Below are 23,277 nucleotides of genomic sequence, written 5' to 3'. Positions count from 1 at the left end.
GCAAATTTTTGGTGGATTAGTAAAACATCAAATGCTCGTATGTTCTCATGTCACTTGAATATATTCAATAGTTATGCTCAAGTTCTCAGGTCGTCATTTGGATATATTCCAAAATTGCGACACTCATATTCTTATGTCATTTGGATATATTCCAAAATCTTTAATACTCATTCTCTCATGTAAGTCATGTCATTTGGATATATTGCGAAATCGTAAGACTTGCTGTGTATTCTGAATTAGGACATCTATAGTTACAAAGGTGGCAGGTTACATCTGGCGTGCAAGGGGTTATTTCGAGCTCGAGGCTACTTACAATCATTAAACTCGATGATAATTGATCAAATGTCAATTATATTTGTAAAATATATCTAATAAGTTTTGTAGACTTGAACCTAATCATCTAGGTCATGGGATCACAAATAATTGGTATACTTCGTTTTCTCGTATCTCGAGCAACAATTTGAAGTAATATCATCTGTAACTAGATTAAGTAGGATCAAATAATGGGCTTGTATACAGCACACCAACATCTGAATATAGTTAACTCGTAACTCCAAAAGTCCAATAATATTCTTTGTTTCTTCTTTAAGAATGACTAAAGTAACTTTAAATCGTAAAACACATTTTTTTAGCAATAAAAGATAGCTTACAAATAGTTTATCCATCCTACCTATCTTTATTGAGAGATCGTACGAAAAAAACCGTTATACTTTAGACACACATAGCGATGCCATATTCCTTAAAACATGGCATGATGTACTATAATATTACTTTTTCCGTTACCTTTGTTTGCTCAATACGGGGATGATTACTTTATAATTTTCTATCAAAAGGAATTGACAAGAGAGAAACATTATAAGGGTTCATGTAGTGGTTAGGAGAGTAAAGGTGTGGTTCCTACAACAAAAAGTTGAATGGGTAATCCGGAAAAACTTAAATGGATACACTAAAAAAGAAAATAAACTAATTTACACACTTATTTCTTATTTTTTCTTAACCTTTTCATATAAAGAGCCAAATAAAAGAAAACTAATTTACAATTAAAATATGCTTTTTCATTTTTCATTTCAGTTCAATTCTCAATTTTCTTCTTTCATAAAATACTCAATTCAGTTCAGTTCAGTCAATCGGAACAGACCTTTATACACCATGTTCTTAATTTCTTACAAGACCTAACAAGAACTACAAAAAATAGAAAAAAGAAATGACTAGTGTTTCTAGTATCTGTACGAAAACAAAAAACCAGAAGGGTGTCGGGAGAAAGGCGAAACTTGGTATCGTATGACAGTAAGGTCACATCTAACTCCCAACTCAACTCGACTCACCTCACCATTTCTGCAACTCTCTCTCTTTCTCTCTCTTCTTTCTCTCTCTTCCTTCTTCATCACTTTCATTTTCATTCTCAAATTATCATCTTCCTTAATTCCTTACCTCCAATGGCGTCCTACATTGATCTAGAAGATTCACCTATGTTCCACAAGCAGGTACCTTCAATTTCCCGTATTATTTTCATTTAATTTGATCTGCATTTTGTAATTTTTATTATATTATTGTTTTGAATCGATCTGAAGTTTTGAATTATTGATTGGGTTTATTTAATTGCGCGCCGCATAATTGAGTTGCAGATTTATATGATTTTTTTGTGAATTTTAATCAAATTGAAGAAATTGTGTAATTGGGGATCATATTTACCTCCTTTGTTTGGGCAAGTGGGCAACTGTTGATCTTAAGATGTGACGGACCGCTTTGTTAGCGAGGGCAATGATGTAGACGAGATTTAATTAATTTACGTACCTACCAATTAAGCTAGTTGGCATTGCATTCTTATTGATGTTTTTTTCATTACACTGTAATCTAGTCTCAATTTGTAGTGTGCCAATAAGAATCTTTCGAATTCGATTGTCTCTATTGATTTTGCATTGATCAATTTGAAGCATGAAGGAAACTTTCCAATTATAGATGTTTTTTTATTTATTTATCTATTATTGATTTATTTAATTGGCAAGTATAGTTTTTTAATTGAAATTGATGTGTTTCTAGCTTTGAAATGGTGCAAGTAGTGTGATGTAACTTATAGCAACGAAGCAAAACAAGTGTCACTAGAAAGATTGATCTTTTTGATGCGATTATGACTGTTACTATTGAGCAGGTGTTTTCAATGGAACAGACGACCGATGAACTAAAGGATCGCTGCCAGAGACTTTATAAAGGATCCCAAAAATTGCTGTGAGTACTCTGAAGAAGTAATATTTATTGTGAAATCCCCCTCCTATTTTAGGAAATTATAATGCAAATATTTCTCATGTTTTTTCCCACCTCGAGGAATTATGACATAAACCAAGAAATGTAATGCAAAAGGATAGTAGATAGACAAGGTTAGATTAGGGCAATAAATCTCTAAAGAATATAACTCGTTTTTTTTTTTTTTTTTGAAAGAAAGAATATAACTCGTTTTAAACTATCTACTTATATAGAAATTGTTCCTATTACCGATTAACAAAATAAGTATACTATAGAATTTCTGTGCAATGAGATATCGAATAGATGAGGGGAAGACTTTGAGGCACATTATTAGCTATGGAACAAAGAAATCGAAGGTAGACGATACAGTTCACGTGTAACATAATCCACTGCTGTAGGAAACAAGGCATGTGCCTTTATAGAGAGCAACCTGAACCAACAAGGCCTAGTTGCTTTTTTAAAAGGGCTAGATCTTTCTAATACTCCTTTTGTTGAGAAGTTGTGCATCTTGCATAGCTTCCTTAATCACCTAGTAGTGGGCCAGTTGCTGTTTTGTTTTTCCTTTAGGATTTTTCTTGTCCTTCCCAGTGCAAATTCGTTGCATTTTTAAGCAACTCTTTCAATGTGAAATCTAAAATATATAATGTACCTAAGAACATAAGTAATAAAGAATTATATTAAGGTAGATGGCATGCACAATAAGCAGTAGGATCTATATCTGAAACTAATTTACTCTTGATGTTGCAGGGCTGCTCTTTCTGAAGCTTATGAAGGGGACACCACTTTTGCAGATGCTTTAGAATCCTTTGGGGGACAGGATGATCCTTTGAGTTTATCTATAGGAGGTAAGTTGAAGATTGAGAGTTTGTTCCTCACTTTGAACAGCAGAAAGCAGGCTTTTTATTTTTATCTATTTATTATTATTAATTTTTTATTATATGTATAAGACACAAGTGTGTAATCGTGAAGTAGAATAAGGTGTAGTTAATTTGAGAGGTCTGGGCGTGAACATGATTGGAGCTAATTGATCATTGACATAGTTTCTATATCGCGAACCATGAGCTTAAGATTTTCCAGCTTATAGCAGCCTTTGGTTATATGGTATTGGTGGTGATTTTATTGCATTATTTGATTGTACTCCCTTAAATGAAAAAAAAAATCAGGACTTGAGGAGCAATTCTTATATTCACCATAAAGGATTGTCTCCTGAAGTCATACCTGAGAATGCTATTAGAAAACTGAACTGTCATATAATTGGAATGCTGGTTTCCTGGAAGCCACCCCAAAAGTTAAGTGTAATTCAGAGGGAAGGGTTACTTTTATAAGATGTGCATCATGTTTGAGTAGAATTATTTTATTTATTCAGCTGATCTTTTTTCTTTTAACATTCTATTTCATTCAATGAAATCCTTTTCTTTAATATTAAGAAAATACTGCATTGTGCAAGGGTCTTATTGATGGTTCAAGAATTGATTTACTGTTAACATTGTGGTTTGATTTAAAGCTTATCATCTCTTAGAAACAATTTAACAAGGAGTAACGCTATCTGCTGGAATTTTGTTTGACACTATGTTATTTCATTTTGCCCAATTATGACATGGTTTATATGCTGCTTTTATATTAAAATTGTTTTCTTCAGGTCCACTAATTTCTAAGTTCACCAGCGCATTCCGGGAGCTTGCAACTTACAAGGACCTTCTTCGGTTGCAGGTAAGTCGCTTCTAATAGCTTCTTTGTTTGGTAAGTTTTATAAATTTATCTGAAAGGAGTTACCTGATTACCTCCCTTATACAGAATAAGGGCTAAGGATGGTCTTTAGGCCTTAAAATCTTTTGGTAATACTGCTTCAGTTTTGTCCTGCTATTTCCTTTTAGTTGTTTGAAGCCTGTCAAAATTAGCTTATCACTCCACTAGCGTAAGCTTAGTAGATCAGGTAGCTCACTGTTTAAATCTATATCATACACTCAACGTTGTTATTAAAAATCAACATTTTCTTTTTGCCTTATCGGTTGTATTTCTCAAAAGAAAATGTTGAGTACATGTGTGTACGCTTTCTCAGACGCACGTGGACACATAATATTATTGGCAATATACATGCACATATGCACACATGTTATGATTGACAATATCAATGCCTCTGACAAGGCTTTTTTTATTGTACGCTTTCGTCGATTACTTAAGCTGTCCACTTTACTAGACACTCCTGTTTCAGCATTCCATGTGAGCAATGTCTGGACTCTCAGTTAAGAGGCATTCCCATGAGGCCGTGACAAAGAAACAGAGGAGCTCGCCTTGATTTTTGAGCTTTAGCCTCCTGATTATTGGTGGTAAGGGATACTAGGATGTGAGTGGGGGATTATTAGGCATCTCTACTTGCAAGAAGTGTTTGGTTTGCTTATCTTCACCAGCACGGTAATTCCTTTTCTCCACTGGCCTATTTATCTGGAAGGCTAGTGTTCGTCTGATGGACGGAGCTTGGTTTTGGGTATATATTCTGAAGGAATTGACCAGATATGTTCATTTTGTGTTGTGCAAATAGTGACTTGCTTCCATATCTTCCTTCATTGTGAGATGACGAGTCATAATTGGAGGTTTATTGCTATCTAAAGGAGTATTGGGTTATCCCTCGTACAGTGTTGGAATTGCCACAAGTTTGTTTAGTGGACTTTGGAAGGGCGAAGGAGAAGAACATGTACAGTGTTGGAATTGCCACAAGTTTGTTTAGTGGACTTTGGAAGGGCGAAGGAGAAGAACATGTGGTGGCATAATGCATTTACGACAATCTTGTAGTACTTGTGATTATAACTTAATGCGCTTGTTGGTGGGCTTAAGCTGCTGGTGATTTACTTAGGTTTTCTAGAAAGCGTCAATGTTCTAGAACCATTTTTGATTAACTCATTATAATCCATAATTTCTAAAGTGATTCTTTGGATGTCATTGAAACTGTATAGGAGGGTATGCATGGGTGTAAACTTCTAATGGTTTAGCACAAATATTAAGGTGTAAATTTAGGTTCTGTGTAGCATGTGATTGTTAATACTCTGTATGTTTTTAAAATTATGTGATTGGGTACATTGGTTCTTAGGGAAGAGATAAAGCGTTGTATGTAATATGATATGGACATTTTGTGAAATGAAATAGGTACTTTGATACCAATAAGATTGATGAAAATCAAAGGATTTCATATAAATAGAGTCAAAAGTTGGAACAATTGTACAAAAAAAGAGGGATTATTAATTAAAGACATCCACACCAAGGATTAGGAAGTATGAAAAAACTAAGCAGGAGTGTATTCCAAAAGTTAAATCATAAAGAAATTATAATTACATCCAAAAAGGACAAAATGACAAGCCTATATAACAGCACTGAGTGAAATTACTGTATATTATCTCCATAGGAAAACAATTTATCCTTTAAAATTGTTTTTGCTTTGAAGTGCCTTGGGACCTTAAGAAATGGCAATCTTGTGGGTATTGTCTCATCTTTGGGCCTATTCTTGGAACCCTGATTTCCTTATCCTGGATTCCTGGTTTTAAAATTGATTTCCAGTTTTACATTTGATGTTTGTTGATTTTCTAAAATTTTTAGGTTGTATTTATGAGGATTTCATTCTACCGCAGGTGGAACATGTTTTAGTTGATCGTCTCCAACAATTTGTATCTGTTGATCTCCAAGATGCGAAGGTACATATTGAACTCTACTGATGAAATGATTGATGGTGATTAGAAATATTTCCCAAATTTTCCTAGTGTTGCAGAAAATGTGATTGTATATTTTTCACCTATGTATTATAATTGGCTGCAAAAAACATTCAATTAAAAGCCCATTGTAAACTGGGGACTACCTTTTCATTTCAAGAAACATCCTCTCTCTGTAATTACAGGGTAAATTTGTACTCATCTCTTATGCTTTGGCATACCGCTATAGCTATAGGTGAAAGCCTTGTAAAAGTCTTGCAAAAGTTGTATGTCTCATATTTTGCTTTCATTAGTTAAGTACTGATGTCTGCTAGTCACACCAGAGCAACATCAGAACATTTTTATTTCCTCCCTCACTGACTCTTTGTGGAAGCCGAGTGCTGTGTATACAATCAGTGTAGAACCCATTTCTCCCCAATAATGACTTTAATCCTCTAATAGTCTGCTTTTACTACTCTGATAGTATACCTATCAGCGTAAATCCCTTTAAAAAATTCATATTGTGAAAAGTGCAACACAGTCCATGATCAACACATCATTTCTGTTCTACAACTGGCTTAAAATCTTAAATATCACATGATATTTACGGAGTCAAACTGGTCTTTTTGAAGGTTGTATGACTTGTATTTACTACATATCAACATATGCTATATGTGGCTGATTTAATTGTTTTGTTTGATGTTAAAGTTGCTGTATGATACACCGCTTGTAGTTGACCTGATGTTTTGTCTGCAAACATATTCTGTTAAAGTCTTACCTTTTTTGGTAAAATGCCTGAAAGTTCGTCTAGATTTTTGTCATGGAAAGTCTAACATACACCATTGTCAACATCCCGGACAGGGCAAAGTTTTATTTGACTTGTTGTATTAGCATTCCTCTAAAGGTTGACTGTATGCTAGTGGTTGTTGTCCATTGTTCTTTCATGATCACTTACTTGCATAACTGTATTTAACTATTTATGCAATGTATTTTCATTGCTTCCTGTCTGCCTTCATATTAAGTTTATATACATCTCCTTCCCTTGCAGGATGCCCGCCGACAATTTGACAAATCTATATATGCCTATGATCAGGTACATATGACCCACTCTCTGTTTTACCCCGTTTTATTCTTTGCATTTCTTGATCTGGACCTTATCTGTTTATTTATTAGAAACTGTCAAGTGTCTATATGAAATATACTTCTGTTTATAAACATTATTTATTAAACTACACAGGCTATATAAAATCTTCTTCTTTCTGTCCATCACATCAACCTACTTTTTGTCTCCATCCTAGGCTCTTCAACAATTATTGCCCCTATCCTGTGCATGCCTTTCATGTTGCTTGTATTATTAAATGAACCATTGTATACCTTACCATTTTCTCAATTCTCATGTTTTCATTTGTTAGGTTTTTTGGAGCGCATGTCCTATTCAGAGTCTCCTGATCTGAGAATTCTTTTTTATTTATTGATTTTTTTTTTTTTGTTGTTGTTGTTGTTGTTGTTGTTGTGTGTGTGTGTGTGGGGGGGGGGGGGGGGTAGGAGTGGCCGAGTGGGTGAGGATCCTCTGGAGTTATTTTTTTTCCTTTTTTCTTTCATATAGCTCTGAATACAAAAACTTTCATAATATTTATTTTGCTAATCCTATTTCTTTTTCCAACTGTGTATGGAAAGCTAAGAGAGGATTATGGCATTTTTGTGGGCTGCATGTTTGCACCTAGTAGCTATTACTTCCTCTGTTTTTTAAATTGCACCATTTGGACTTTTTCACTATTCCTACATCCCTCTTTGACCAGCTTTTGTGTTTTATATGTAAGAAAAAATATAGTTATGTGGGTCTTATTGGTTTCGTCTTGAATTATACTTTTCAAGTGTCAAATTTTTTTACTCCAATATTTACTAGGAAAAATTGCAATAAACCATCTTTTATAACACCTTTTTTGTGAAAAAGCACCTTATAAAAATTTTCTTGTGAAAACACACCTAAAACCACTTTTTTTTGCGAAGTAACACCCTAACCCGATTTTCGGTGTTTGACTTGGTTTTTCCGGCGTTGACTTTGTACATGTGGGTCACGTGATCTTCTTCCTTTATATTTTTTTTCTTTTTTTGTCACCAACACCACCTCATCGCGACCACCACCTCACTGCCACCCTCACCAACACCACCTCATCGCCACAACTAATTCACTACCACTCTCACCAACACCATCTCACCTAATAAATCTGCTCCCATGAAAATTTCACCTCATTCATTCAGCCCCATCCACCCAAAAACCCCACTCCACCTCCTCACCCCCTTCCTCAATATAAGCCCAATAGAGCAAGCACATACCAAAAAAAAACCTTGAATTAAATACCACATTGGTGTACATTGGCCTCTCGAAATTACTCCTAATTCCATCATTTGTGGGCAAAAACGAAGAACCCTAATTTTCAATTACAAACCCTAATTTATGAAAATTCGAAAACCCAACATAATTTACAAGAAATTTCAGTAATTACAACAACTTACCTTACTCGAAATTAGGTTAATTGCAACAATTCACGCTTAAAAATGGAGTTTCCTTCGTCAATGGTGAATAATTGGGACTTTGTTGGAGAAGAAGGGAGGAGAGAGAAAGTTGAATTGGAGATTTGGAGGGTAAATTGGGAGAAAAGAGAGGTGGGGGGGGGGGAGCTCACCAGAACACGTGCTTCTCACGTGCTCACGTGCAAGTCGATGCCAGAAAACCAAGTTAAAGGATGGAAACCAGGGTAAGGTGTTAATTCGCAAAAAAAAAGTGGTATTAGGTGTGCTTTTTCAAAAAAAAAAATTATAAGGTGTTTTTTTACAAAAAAATTGTTATAAAAGGTGGGTTTTTTTGCATTTTTTCCTAGTTACTAATACCAAATTAAAGATAAAAATGTCTAAAGTTTTGCATCGGCAAGTGTGAAACACTAAATGGTGGAATTAAAATAATTATCTTCATCTTCTTCTTCCCTTTTTTTCCATGTAATTTACTGATCAACTTTAGTTTGCTTTTGCTCTTCTGTGTAAACATGATCAAATTTAGGCACGTGAAAGATATGCCTCACTAAAGAAAAGCACACGTGAGGACATTGTTGCTGGACTAGAAGAGGTAAGTACTGATGATTTATCTGTAACTTTTGCTTGTTCTTCTAATCCGAAATACGATACAAATGTTGTTTGTCTTTTTTTAAAATGTAATAGGGGACCAGGGTCTTGATTTTCCCCCTTTCTAGCTTTTGAGTACATTGTGCCTTTATATATCAACCCCTATGACAAAATTTTATCGCAGAACCAATTTTTACCTTTTAATTAGAATTTGTAATATCCATGTAGGTTATCGTGTTTGTTTTATATTTAGTTATTCATCCCTAAAAACCCCGAGTTTATTCGATTCATGTAATCATGGGCCTTAAAATAAAAACTGTTAGGAAATAAGGGTGTAATTGTGTTTGGTTAATGCGGAACAAGTCAATGAAAATTCGGAATGAGAAAAGCAATAAAGAAGATAAACAAAGAACACAAAGATTTACGTGGTCCGGCTACATCCACGGGTGGGGGATTCGAGAGCTTCTTCACTATAATAGAGGAAGAACGAGAGCATAATACAAGGATGTCCTAAATCTAGTGGCTCAAAAAGGTATGATCTAATTATCAATTAAAGGGTTTTTTAATAACACAAGGAAACCCTAATAAAAACCCTAAATTGTTCCCCAAATATACTCAAATAGCCGTAATTTGGATAGATATAATTTTAGGAAATTATCGCTAAAACAATTAAGCATAAACCGGACCAAAAAACTGAAATTTCGACTAGGCACCGACGTGCCTCTTTTTAGGCACAGGAGTGCTTTATGAGTACCTCGTCAGCAAATTTCCAGCATCGTCAACTCTTCGTAAAACGGCCATAACTTTCTCGTTTCTTATTGGAATTAGGCATATGACCTACTGTTGGAAAGCTCTTGAAACAAACTATCACCTCTAGTTGACAATGCTAAAAATTAAGGGTCCTCAGCTGGGGATTCTTCTATTGCGCAAACATTTGAGTTTGTTACTTGTGTGAACTAGGTTATGTTTGGAGTTGAGAAAATAATGATTTGTCTGGTTAATATTGTGGTTTATAATCCATATTAATCATGCTGCTTCTGGATAAAGATTTTAAGATATTATAGAGGAGATGCTTCTTTTGACTAGCTTCCTAAGTGTTGGGGCTGGATTAAATTTTGGTATATTCGAGGAGAATAAAGCTATGCTTATAGTTTGGGTCAGGGGACTGTCCCATCTCTTGGACAACTTCATAATAGAGCTTTTGCCTGATTGCCAGTTTTGAATGAATCTTTTTCAATTCATTTGCAGGACCTACACAACTCCAAATCAGCATTTGAGAGAAATCGATTCAGTCTGGTATGTTGAATAATACTGTAATTTTTTGTTTTTCTCTCTTCAACCCTTTCCCTTTGTTTCTGGACATTTTTTGACCTCTGCCAGTTAAGCATTTCAGGTGAATTCTCTCATGAATGTTGAATCAAAAAAGAAATATGAGTTTTTAGAGTCTTTCAGCGCAATCATGGATGCTCACCTTAAATATTTCAAGCTGGTAAATAGTGTGAACTTTTATTGCTTTGAAGCAATATTAATGATTATGACTATGAAAACTGAAGGGCATACAATGATTTCAGGGATATGAATTATTAAGTCAAATGGAGCCCTTGATACATCAGGTATGAAATCAAATATCTCTTCCTGGCATTTTCCTTGAACTTCTAGGGTGTGAGTATTAAAAATGTATATTGTTTGGATAGTATCTGCATGAACATATCTATTTTTCTTCTTTACATTTGAATAATGACATGCCCCGGCTCTCATGTCCAAACTCCAAACCTAAGATGGAGTCCCTATTTGTTAGACGTGAGCCTTGACAAGTCAGATACACAGATGTGTACCGTATCCAATGTCCTTATTTGAGTTTGTTTGACATAGTTTTTAGTCAATTTCTAGAGAAATAATGGATGTCTCCTTGCTCAATTTTTATAGGATTCCTTGTTTAGTTGTTTATAATTGGTCTGGCTCTATTTGCATTGCTTTACATTCATAACTTCTAATGTTGCTGTAGGTATTAACATATGCACAGCAGTCAAAAGAGGTCGCAAATGCCGAGCAAGACAAACTTGCTAGAAGAATGCAGGAGTTCAGGACTCAAGTGCAATTAGACAACTTACGTGTTACAAGTAACACAGAAGCCTCAACAAGCATTGACAGTACTCGGCCTACTCGCCCTGTCGGTATGGGTTCCTCATGCAAAGATATAGAGGCGATTATGCAGTCTACTACTAATGGCATGGTAGCGTTCAATCTCTAATGTTTATTTCTTGTATTAAATCATCTTTCCTCCTTGTATGTCCTCTGTTCTTGGAGGTATTATGCTGTTAACAAGTGGTCGTACGTAACATGTTTTGATTCCACTATATCCTTTTTCTTATGGGTTTGTATTTGCCACAGGTCCAAACCATCAAGCAAGGTTACCTCCTAAAACGATCTTCAAGCTTGAGGGCAAATTGGAAGAGGCGGTTCTTTGTGCTTGACAGTCGTGGAACATTATATTATCATAGGACCAAGGGGCCAAAACCAGTGGTACGAAGTTCTTCTTTTGTTTATTTATAGATGCAGCACTTCTTTTTTTTCATGCTTGACGATGCACAAGTTCAATAATTACTATCTCTAATTGCCAATTAGTAGAAAATTATAAGAAGTTGATATTTTGAGAGCATAAATTGAGACGAGTCCAACAAGATCCCATATGACTGTTTCTCTCTTGATTATAGATGACCAAAGATAAATAAGAGGGTGTTTGAATAGTGTAAAATGCAAAACATTGCATTTAAAAATAGGTGAAAGACATACTACGTATATTTCACTGGTGGTTGGCTTTATGAAGAAAATTTATTAATTATCAAGCAATGTGACTTCATCAGAACATGAAGTCAGTTCCTGATCTTTGCCAGATGTCAAACTTTCTTACAGTTCCTCGAGATAAAGGTCATTAATTACCCTATTCATGAGTTGTTTTTTGCATTATGTCTTGTGCTTCTTTTTATATACTCCCTCCGTTTTTAAATACTTGCTCCACTTTCCTTTTTCGGCCGTTTTTAAATACTTGCTCCATTTCCTTATTTGGAAAGTTTTACAATATTTAATTCATTTCTCTCACCTAGTGGACCCAACATAAATCATACTTTATTAATTTCATATTCTCTCTCCAATTCTCTCCACTATTGCTTTTTACAATTTTTTTATTCTTCCACCTACCCCACTATCTCCATATTTTATTACTTTCTCCAATTTCTCCTAAAAATCCGCGCATGGAGAAATGGAGCAAGTATTTAAAATCGGAGGGAGTAGCATCTTTGGGTACTTTATGTACTAAGCATTTTTCTTGAATGTGTAATATGGAATTTTGACTCTTTTCATTGCTCAGAGATAATATTTCAGTAAAGTGAACTCTAAAGAAAGAGAAAGAGAGAGAAGAGTTTGGGAGAGAATGCTGTATCTACACTGAGGGGGTGAGGGGTAGAAGTAAAGTAGTTAAGGAGAAGTGGGTGAGGAATAATAGGGAGAGAGAAAAAAGAAGATTTGTCTATGAAGAAAAAGGGGGATGGGGAAGTGGCTAAGAGGAAGAAAATGGAGGGAATGAGAGTGGGAGGAAGATCAGGGGGAGGGTAGAGAGATAGCATTACAGCAAGAGTGGGATAGAGCAGGGGAAGGAGGTAGGCGTAAGGGAGGTAAGTAGAGAGATTCAGAGGAGGAAGAAATGAGTGAACGAGTGGAAGAATGAGAGGGAAGAGAGAGCAGGATTGGGCCAATGGAGGGAGGGAGAGATGGGCAATCATAGAAAAATACACTTCAAGAACTTTTAGGATGCTAGTTGGTTTGTTAAAATTAGTTTTACATAATCTGATCTACCTACACTGCCTGTGATCTGAAAATGTTTATAACACCCCCCCCCCCAACTGGATTTTTCCACGTAAATCAAAGTTTTGTTTAGATATGTTGGTATCTCTGTTGTTTGTATGTTGTTTCCATGCTGGTTTACAAGGATGTTTAATTTTGGATTTCGTAAAGGCAGTGTTGGACTGGTTGTCTGGATATTTTTCTTAATTTAGAAATCTTTATTTTTTTTTTCTTTTTTTACTTTCTTAAAATAAAAAGATTAGCTAGCTCAAGTGTTATTGATTCCCAACATTTCCACGCCTGGATGACCTTTTTCTTGGTTGTTACCCTGACAATCAAAGAGAACTTAATATTGAAACAGGAGCACAAGAGTACAAAATCATTGAAGCCTTGAAAAGGACTTGATGCTAGATTTAGCAAAAGAAAATTAATTCCAGTTAATGGTAAAAGGATGATCTTTACTGACAGTTTCTCATGTGTCCTTCTAGTGCAATTTATACATATGCTTTTATTGCTATTTGCTAGTTTTCAACCTATGACAGGTAATGTTTTGGAGGTTCTTATTTCTAAACTTCTTCAGGGTCCTCATTCAAACCAATCTACTTCTGTTGGAGAGCAAAGTACCAGTGTGTTTGGGAGATTTCGGTCAAAGCATAATAGGACGCCATCTTGGACTGAAGATAGCCTTGGCTGCCGTACTGTTGATCTTCGTACATCAACAATTAAGATTGATGCAGAGGACAGAGATCTCCGTCTTTGCTTTCGAGTAATTTCGCCATCAAAAACATACACATTGCAGGTACTTTTTCTAAATTAATAAGTTTTAGAAACTATTTAATGGAATATCCAAGTAATATCCCTTAATTTTTCTTAAATGCTCTTTCATTTACTCACCTTTTTTAAAATTCTTTTAAATGATGGTTTTGTTATGTCCGTTTCTTTATATCGTACGATTCCTTATGACAATTTATGTTAGCCGACCCCAAATCATTTTGGGACTAAGGCTTTGTTGTTGTTGTATTCTGTATAATCAAGCTCCATTTATTCAGTTCATATTATTTTGTACTTATGGGCATTAGTTATGACTGTTCCCTGCCACTTCCATTGTTATATCCATAATCCATGGATCAAAGGTGCAATCTTTTCTAGTAATGATAATTTTTTGTCAATAGGCAATGAATACTTTTGCTTTATGATAATTTGATGGTTGTTATCAATAGTTCAAAGTCTTCAAACTCAATTAAGAGATGCTTTGTTGCTTATGTACTATTCCGGTATTACCTCTATACATATACTTCACATCTCCTTGTATTTTGTGCCCCCACCCTCTCCCTTTAGCTTTGTGCGGGGATCATGGCAGTTACTTATGCATATGGTTTTTCCGATGGACTTACATAATTACATTGTAAATTGCTTGATATGCATATTGGTTACATGTCCCCCATTTTTGCTTTCTCAAATTTTACATTTGTGATTTGTCTATCTTTGGAGAATCATTCATTGTTTTAAAATATTATGGTCCCTTGTCAGTTCTGTGAATAATTCTGTTGCAACCAGTCAGAACTGGTAAGGGTATGTATAATATTTCAGTGATTCTACAAAGTTGTCATGATTTTTATGGTTATTTATTTGACTGTAATAGATACCAGAAGATAACATTAAAGAAATCCATTCTTTTCTACTTTGTATTTGGTTTTGAAGTGTTTGGGAACTTCTGTCTGTAGAGTACGAACATCAAATTTTTGTGCTATATAATTATGAGCCCTTTGGTCGTGCAATATACTAAACAGGGAAAGAAATGGTGACTATGATATATGGGGTACCTCTTATTTGTGCTTATGGTTTATGTTTGTGATCTATATCACAGCCACCATTTCTTTCCGCGTTAGTAGAGTGCATGACCATAATTAAAGGCTCAATACCTCTGGTTTATTCTTTTTGTCCACGTTTGTAATTTATGGTATTTACAGGCTGAAACTGAGGCGGATAGAATGGAGTGGGTCAACAAAATCACTGGAGTTATTACTTCACTTTTGAATTCTCACTTAGAACAGGTTACTCAGCTTGCTGCTAATTACAACTCACAAGTCATTTGTTGAACTCTTTTTTAATGCTAACAGTGAAACAATAACCTTCAGGAGCCATTTGTTCCAGTTGTTGAAAATCATAACTCATGTATTGCGAGTGATGGTATGTCAAATACCCCTATCTCACATAGTCGAAATTTGAGCAATGATACGGAGAAGCTCACAGTTGGTGTCTCTCGACTCCTTCAGCAAATTCCTGGAAATAATCAGTGTGCAGAATGCAGCGCTCCTGAGCCTGATTGGGCCTCATTGAATCTTGGCATCTTGATGTGTATCGAATGCTCAGGAGCCCATCGCAATCTTGGTGTTCACATCTCAAAGGTAATTTGAAATCTTGCTTTTCCTCAAACATTAGCTTTATGCTAATTATCAAGTGTAAAATGTCAATTTTTAATGCATTTACTTTGAACTTTATTCTGAGAGTATTTGGCTTGAGATTTATTTTCCTTATCTTGCTTTCTACAACTCTTAAAAATTCTCTCAAGGTTTGGGAATTAAAAATGTCACTTCTTTCATTCCTATTGTAGGTTCGATCTATAACGTTGGATGTCAAGGTTTGGGAGCCGACAGTGTTGGAATTGTTTCAAGCACTTGGTAATGCTTACTGCAACTCTGTGTGGGAGGAACAACTGTCTGTTGATGGGAGGTAAACAATTATGACCTGAAACTTTAAACATGCTTTTGTTATGATTTATGAACACACCCACACACACGCATTTAAATTGTTTGTCAGTTGCTACCTACAAATTAGTTGCTTGATGCTGCCATCCTTATGATTCTAGTTTCTGTCTGGGAATCTTACTTACTATACGACCTGCTTTGAGAATTTCAGTATATGCCTCCATAAATTATTATCAATCTAGTCCAAGTATATGGTCGAAGTAAATTTATTCACAAAGTATTTATTCATCTTTTTACAGTGAAGTTTTTTTGAAGTTGAAGAAATGATGAGCATATTTTAATATTAAGTTCTTAAAGATAAATTTAATTAAGAAAATCAGTTTCTGCCTTTTTCTTTGATTCCCAATGTGCCATTTCATGCTTATCTGATTCTGTACAAACCTGCAATGCAGAAAGGAAGAATCAGATAGTTCTGTTACGTCCATTGTGAAACCATCTTCAAATGATTCTTTCAGCAAGAAGGAAAAGTATGTCCAGTTGAAGGTAATATATGATATCTTCTTGCCTTGATGCAATACCATCCAGGTTACTGTTCTCCAATGACGTTCTAACATGATTTCTTTGCCCTGGTTTCAGTATGCAGAAAAGCAGCTACTTAGCCTGAATGCAACTGATTCAGTCCTCGGTTCACGAGCCAGTGCTCTGTGGGAAGCAGTTAGAACTAGTAACCTGCGTGAAGCTTATCGACTGATTGCTGTATCAGATGCCAGTGTCTTAAATACAACTTATGATGAAATACACTGTGCTGACTTGAGTAGATTGGAAGAAGAGTTGGGCAAAGATGGTCACAAGTTGGATCCAGCTACATGCCCAAGGTTAAGGGGTGGTGAACCTGAAAAATGTCTACGTGGTTGTTCATTGTTACACTTGGCATGCCATGTTGGCAATACTGTGATGATTGAACTTTTGCTGCAATCTGGTGCTGATGTTAATATGCGTGACTTTCATGGAAGGACTCCTTTGCACCACTGCATTGCAAGAAAGAACGACGAGTTGGCAAAGTATCTTTTAAGAAGGTAAACAAAATTACCTAGAAATTCCTGCAGTTATGCCACAAGGATACATCTTACAAATATAGACCTCATGTCTTTGTTCTCACTGTAAATTTGCTTCTTTTTCCTGTTTTAATTATCTATTTCTGCTATAATTTATTGACTATTTCTAGGCTATTGATCCACTTGATGAAGGTTTCCTTTTCAAATATTCCCTCAGTCTGAACTTAGCTGTCATTATGTCCCAAACCCTTAATGAATTAACATGATACTTACTAAAAAGAAAATCTTTATAATAGCCATGTTGTTTCTGTCCACTCCTAATCACTAAAATTACGTATTAGTGACAAGAAAATTTGATCATAAACCATTTCCAGTTTTAGAATTATTACTACGTATTTACTTTATTAGACTTCCTAGTTCCTACAATACTACTTAAATTGGACAAAGAAAATATTCAAAATGAAGATTAACTTATGATATGAACTAGGATTTTTGGTATCTCTATTTTCCTTTTCTAGACTTTTAACTTTATCTATATGAAAACTTTCAAGTGACATTAGTATTCTAGTACCAAAAATAAGATTTTGGTTTTTCCTCAGCAAAACCTTTATTCTAGTTTTCACCCCAAACCTAGCCCCAAATTAAAAACAACATTTATTTTCCCAGAAATAAACCACTCTCAACTGCAAATCCTAGGCATGATTCGACCTAGCATAGTCAAATTTGTCCAGACAGGTTATGTATCTGAAGTTTACACCAAATTCAAACACCATGGGGACAAAGGGTCAAATCTCAACCACTGGAGAAAAGAGAGGAATAAGATGCAGAAAAGGCTAGCAAGTCGCCTTTTCAGAGAAGAGAGAAAGGGCAGCTTCGAGGTTAGCAGGTGTTGGTTCGCGTCATTTGGTGATGGAGGTTGTGGTGGATGGATCGTCAGTGTTTGATTGGCTGGGGATTGCTAGGGGTTTTGGGGTTGCTGAGAGGAGGTGTTTACTGTGTAGTAGGGGTGAATGATCAGGATCGTATGGGTAATTAGTGCCTTAGTGGTGGTTGAAACCTTCTGTCTTCTTTTCTGAAAAACTGTGTCAAAATGTTTTCAAAATCAAAATCTGATTATAAGGAAATTCAATCATAAAACATATCTATTTTAAGAAATATTATTGCTTTATATGAGACATCTTTAAATAGTACTTATTCCAACCGTAACTTATGATTTCAACTTGAATCGTTGGTACCTCTAATTTCCATTTCCAGAAATTTGTACATTCCTCAAGCTTGTCCAGAACTTTTGAGTGACACGAGTAATTCTAGTTCCAGATATTAGAATTATTTTTTTCCAATCAAACCTTTATCGTTGTTCTGTACTTCTGATAATATAACTTTTTTTCATACCTTTTTGGCTTCAGAGGTGCTAGAAGACTTATTAAGGATTGGGGAGGACTGACTGCACTAGAAAGAGCTATGGAGCTGGGATCAATTACAGACGATGTGCTCTTCATTTTGCTTTCTGAAAACGAGTAAACAAATTTTTTACACGAACTGTGTTGTACGAAGCCACAAAGGTACAGTGTGTTAACTTTTATAAATTTATACTTGTATTAATCTGGCTTGTGTAATTTAAACTATGTAAATTATAGTCATGTATATGCAAGCATGTATCATATATTCATATTTATGAAACAGAGTTCAATCCAATTTTATTCATTTTTTCCTATCTGATCTGCACATCTGTTTACAGTCTTGTTGTTCCTTGTTACAGTGTGTGGTATGGTGAGCTGATAATAAGAACAGTACCTTATAACCCAGTTTATATACACATTATTATACATGATAGAACATTTGGGAGAGGTTTGTTCTAAGCATAAATTGTGCTCATCCTCACTCTTTAGTTTTTTTCATTTCACTGTACAACAACTTAGTTTCTGACTTTCATGTTGCGATGGAATGGTAAACCAGCCTCTTGTGAAGGGGAAGTTGTGAAAACAACAAATATTCTGTAATCAACAGTAAAAATTTTACAGAATTGTGTCAACGACAACCGCCGTTTGGAAAGCGGATGCTTATATACAATGTTCTTATGGGAGAAGGTTGAATAGCCGATGCTTTTTGTCTTTAGTTCATACCTTAGCCTCACTGATATAAGATTCCATGCGCTTCAATTCCCAAGTCCTATCTTAGTTCTAAAATCAATGCTTCAGATCTTGAATATAAGAAACAAACTACTCTGATCTAATAATCCTGAACATTCATGCAACTTTTTCTGCAATAAAATAACTGTGAATCTTTAATGGTCCCTAAGAAGTTGAAATCAGAACTCCATGGATAAAGATAAAACTTTCCCATTGTTCGTCGAGAAATTGCCCTCAGATTTTCCCTGAACTCATGCTTATGTTACTTTATTTCCCTTAACCCAGGCTTATGTTACTATATTATCATTGTAAACAATTTCATTTCTTCATCTAGATAATGTAATACTGTGTGTAGACTTACTAAAATCAACAAAAACTTACACAGGCGAAAAATGTGAACAGTAACTAATTAATGGTACAAAAATGAAGAGATGCTCAGTTAGAACTAGGAGTATCGTTCCTTGAAGAAGAGATTGACAATTGAATTTGTATGTCTTAAACTGAAATAGAACAAAATAAGATAAAATAGACAATACTCGTATTATATATTCATAGTAATCTGAAGCTGGATTATACAAAAGATCTCTGTGATAAGTGTCTTCTCTTAGAGACATTGTAGTTCAAGCAAATAATACGTACTACGTATCCCTGATCAAACCAGAAAACAAAGGGTTGGAATTCTACCAAGACTCGAACTAAGCAAAAGTGCAACTATTTACTGTGCTATGATGTTTGTTTTGCCACAGATTCAAGTGTTTGCAGAATGCTGTCTAAGGATTTGTCAATTTGTAACACTCAATGTCATTGGCATTATCATAATTTTGAAAAACTAGGTAGTAAATTGAACATATCTAGCCTAGCTTTATATACTAAAAGCATATTTCCTGTTCCCAAATCAGCAACGCCCTGCTGAACGCTGTTTAAAGGTGCTACGTTGTTGTGTTACAGCAGTAGAATAGTGAGGAGCTGATGTTAAGTGCTGCAAGTAATGAACAACAACAAATTATAAACAGTAGTCTTTCTTACTGAACATATACAAAAGAAACTGTATATAACTTCACCCAGTTATCTTTATCGCTCTAAGAGATTGAAGAATTACCCGACAAAGATTATTATATCTCAAGCCAGAAGACAGTTATGACCTTCCCCCAACCATATTTATTGTCTTTGAGGAGAAAATAGGAAGTAAATACAAAGTAATGAAGTGCTCAATACAGCCTTGAAAAAAGTTGCTTACCACGGTACCACTTTTTGATTCTGAGACAGCCCCAGGACCTGCACATAATCCAGAAGAATTGCATTTGCGAGTTTTTTTGCATTTTTGAAGTACTTTAAGCTTTTGAAGAATTAAGCTGTTGATTGATCTTACCTTTGACATTTGTGTTCCTTGGCTTCTTTAGGTTACTACCTGCAAACTTGACTGTTTTAAGTGCACTATAGTGTTTTCGCTTTAAGCTTGCCATTTGGTTGAGAATAGCTCCAGAGTTGGTTCCTATAAGTGGGATGGGAGTGAAGGCTTAAAACAATGATCAACTTAGAAACTTAGTGTAGAGTATTACTTTTCTTGTAATATTATCTCAGCCGTGGAGAAGTATAAAGCAAAAGACAGTATCTGAATCGATTGATTGTAAGTATGCAGGGAGCTGCTACTGTAATGGAAAACATTCAAAATGCAAAATATACACAACTCAACCCCTAAAAATTAACATAGAAGTAATGGTATACATAAATAACCTTGAAGCCACTTCAGTGCAGCTTGTGCAGCAAGCTGTTCTGAGTCTTTCTTGCTTTGTCCTCCTTTGCCAGTGAAGTTATTACCAGCCACAGTCACCGTGGAGACATAAATAGGTAGCTGTCCTTCTCCTTCCGAAGACTCAGTCTTGTACGCAGGCATATCTAACTGTTGTTTGCATGCATATTCATACAGCATTGACTTGCTAGATTTTGGATCCTACAAAAGAATGAGAGAAGGTTATTGATGGAAGAAACTTTGGTGCTACTAATATCTTTGCTAGCACACTAAATACATCATCAAATCATGGACACATTAAATCAAGTATGGATACAAATCTGCAACTAGTTAAGTGTCTTGATATGGTTTCATATAAGTAGGCATTAGACCTAGCTAAGTCTTATAGGAAGGCTCCGACCATAATACAGATTATGTAATTTGACGAGTTCTGAATTGCTGATAAATTGTGCCTAAGCTGTGGGACATGAATGATTGAGTTCAGCTTAGACACAAATTGACACTCACCAACATCTATTCTTTGATAGCATCTGTAGTATAACAGGTGCATTAACTACATGACTTGGTTAGGAGTGTGCAAAAAATCGGCCTTTACCCCATGTTTTGAGAAGGATAGACAGAAACTATATGGTAACACAAGCAAGAAGGCATCCTATTGTTGCAGCTACTTGCCTACTTTGTATTGAATTTGGCGGCATGTCAAAAGGCATTATGCAGCAGCTAGTTCATAGCATTGATATTACTGAAAATGTCGATAAAGATTGGACTTATTACAGTGTCTTAAGGGGTCCTTCCTAGATGATTTGCCTGACGTTTCATAGATTAGATAGCTTATGAAAACAAATTTCAGATTTGCAATACTATTTTACTGACCAAAAAACAAAACCCCCATTTCCTTTTCAATCATATAATATATTAAGGGCAAGTGTCTAAGGATTTGCTTATAACACACCTCATGAAGCAGGGGTTTGGCATCAAGCTGCTGTTCATTGCATACAATACACTCATAAGCAAGTTTTGCTGCATCTTGTTCAGCTTCTTTGAGACGGCGAAATGTCTGCTTAGATGTATACTCCACTCCTTCAACAAACACAGTTGACCTGAACATTGGTGCGTGCTGAAATCCCTCGTTGGCTGTTCGATATGATGGGAATGGCAGAGCTCGTTTTTGAGTGTATTCTTGCAGTTTATTCTTGAAAATGGGGGGCTCATGTTTACCTGCAATATTTGATCAAAATATAGTATGTGATCAACTAAGAATATAGAAAGTACACAATCAAATTACATTAAAAAGACAACAGATTAAATCAAGACCCGAACAGAAACTCTGTTTGCAAATAAATTTATACATGGATATTTCCTTTTGCGACCAACAAAATGTCATTTCACAAGAAAAATTAAACCAGTGTATGTTAGTAAAAATGTTGTTTTGTAGTTAGAAAGTACATCGTTATTAAAATTCTACACTGCTTGTAAGCTACCTAGTTAGCTATGATCATGCATCATTCTAGCACGACTGCACGAGTCTTCAACATTATATACGCGTACCAACAGTGAGTTTATCATAACAATTTGATTTACAGTATGATTATTCATATGTTATTATTACATACAATCCATGCAATCAAGCTTTAAGAATAAGATCATACATATGAAAAAGAAAGAAGACCTTACCTGTGGAAGACATTGCTATCCTCGAAAGAGTTGATCGGCTTCTCAATTCCAATTTCCAAGTGTTTGTTTCTTCTTAGTTCCTATGAATGTCCATACAAAGTACGACGTATAAGCTTAGTTGAGAGAAAGGCTTGTTAATTTACCATGCTTTTGTTGAGGGAAGCATCTTAAGTACTTAATTTGAGAATATGACTGCTAATTTATGTAGATGGACTATACTGCCATCAGATATTAGTCCCACATAGCTTGTACTAAGGTTATTTTGGTCCATTTGTTTTATATATGAATGCCTTTAAGTGTGAGTCATATGTGGATATATTGTGACACTCTAATCGTTCACTTTAACACTTTACTACAAAGTATTAAAATTGTGAGTCAATATTTTATGAGAAAGTACAAGTTTTCTCAAGAATTACTAACATGTAGTACATAGATTTTATATGTGAAATTATGAGAAATAGACATATCAAGTAAAGTAGCCACCTAGTGTATTCATGTTTGACACATACCAACACACAAAATTCGACGAACACATGCAAAAACATGGTGAAAGGCACGTTTAATTTTATTTTCATATGGAGGGAAAATTTTTCCAAGAAATGGATTTCCTTTGTTATGGAGTTACTTCTTCAAACCATTTATTTTTACGAACTTATGAGTGGATCCCTTTCTAAAGAAAGAATGGATTTGAGATATAGTTAGGGCTTAGGAGAAGTACAAATGAAGTGGGAAACTTCGACTAACATCCTTTAAGTGTATTAAATTCATAAATTACTTTGAATAACATTATTTGAGCACACAAAGTGAGATATAAGTTGATAGTTCACATCTATATCTATATATCTAAACATCATCTAAATTTAGTTACGTTATTAGCTCAATTATATGACCAAACAAATTTTAGACAAGGCGCAAGTTGCATCTTGTTAATGATCTTCCCACAATGCATGTCTAACTAAAGTGTTGCCCAAAGTCTAAGGATACGAACAAAAGTAATTTATTTAGTCTAAGCAAAATGGCCAAAATGCCTAACCTACATCTCAAATTTCCAATGTTAACCTAGGGAAGGTTAAAGAAAATGGT

General features: G+C 35.1%; 2 protein-coding genes across 2 annotated transcripts; one reads left to right on the top strand and one right to left on the bottom strand.

Moving 5' to 3' along the window:
- The first annotated feature begins 1,199 nt into the window (after positions 1–1,199).
- On the top strand, positions 1,200–18,329 carry LOC145619063 (ADP-ribosylation factor GTPase-activating protein AGD4-like). Its single transcript, XM_081673661.1, has 19 exons — positions 1,200–1,484; positions 2,150–2,226; positions 2,989–3,086; positions 3,881–3,951; positions 5,862–5,924; positions 6,967–7,011; positions 8,977–9,042; positions 10,287–10,334; positions 10,432–10,527; positions 10,610–10,651; positions 11,044–11,271; positions 11,430–11,561; positions 13,459–13,677; positions 14,849–14,932; positions 15,017–15,286; positions 15,493–15,611; positions 16,039–16,129; positions 16,223–16,662; positions 18,048–18,329. The coding sequence occupies exons 1-19, from the start codon at positions 1,437–1,439 to the stop codon at positions 18,160–18,162; spliced, it is 2,352 nt and encodes a 783-aa protein (XP_081529787.1). The 5' UTR covers positions 1,200–1,436; the 3' UTR covers positions 18,163–18,329.
- A 1,336-nt stretch (positions 18,330–19,665) lies between these two features.
- Positions 19,666–22,207, bottom strand: LOC145618967 (double-stranded RNA-binding protein 4-like). Its single transcript, XM_081673574.1, has 6 exons — positions 22,195–22,207; positions 21,473–21,738; positions 20,505–20,721; positions 20,140–20,262; positions 20,008–20,045; positions 19,666–19,749 (listed from the first exon to the last, which is right to left on the bottom strand). Exons 1-6 carry the CDS (start codon positions 22,205–22,207, stop codon positions 19,666–19,668), a joined length of 741 nt encoding a protein of 246 aa, XP_081529700.1.
- Between the last annotated feature and the right edge of the window lie 1,070 nt (positions 22,208–23,277).

Source organism: Chenopodium album, chromosome 27, assembly GCF_948465745.1.
Source record: "Chenopodium album chromosome 27, dcCheAlbu1.1, whole genome shotgun sequence".
NCBI classification, from domain to species: Eukaryota; Viridiplantae; Streptophyta; class Magnoliopsida; order Caryophyllales; family Amaranthaceae; genus Chenopodium; species Chenopodium album.
The sequence above is the reverse complement of the archived record's forward strand: the minus strand, read 5'-3'. Positions and strand labels throughout refer to the sequence as shown.

What these genes read in the sequence shown, in the direction of transcription:
- LOC145619063 (XM_081673661.1), top strand. Translation starts at nt 1,437, where the DNA reads ATGGCGTCCTACATTGATCTAGAAGATTCACCTATGTTCCACAAGCAG. An exon ending in TTGTTGCTGGACTAGAAGAG is followed by an intron (nt 9,043 to 10,286) that starts GTAAGTACTGAT and finishes ATTCATTTGCAG; the next exon opens with GACCTACACAACTCCAAATC. An exon ending in CAACTGTCTGTTGATGGGAG is followed by an intron (nt 15,612 to 16,038) that starts GTAAACAATTAT and finishes CCTGCAATGCAG; the next exon opens with AAAGGAAGAATCAGATAGTT.
- LOC145618967 (XM_081673574.1), bottom strand. An exon ending in CCAAACCCCTGCTTCATGAG is followed by an intron (nt 20,722 to 21,472) that starts GTGTGTTATAAG and finishes ATTCTTTTGTAG; the next exon opens with GATCCAAAATCTAGCAAGTC. An exon ending in TGCACTGAAGTGGCTTCAAG is followed by an intron (nt 20,263 to 20,504) that starts GTTATTTATGTA and finishes TCCCACTTATAG; the next exon opens with GAACCAACTCTGGAGCTATT.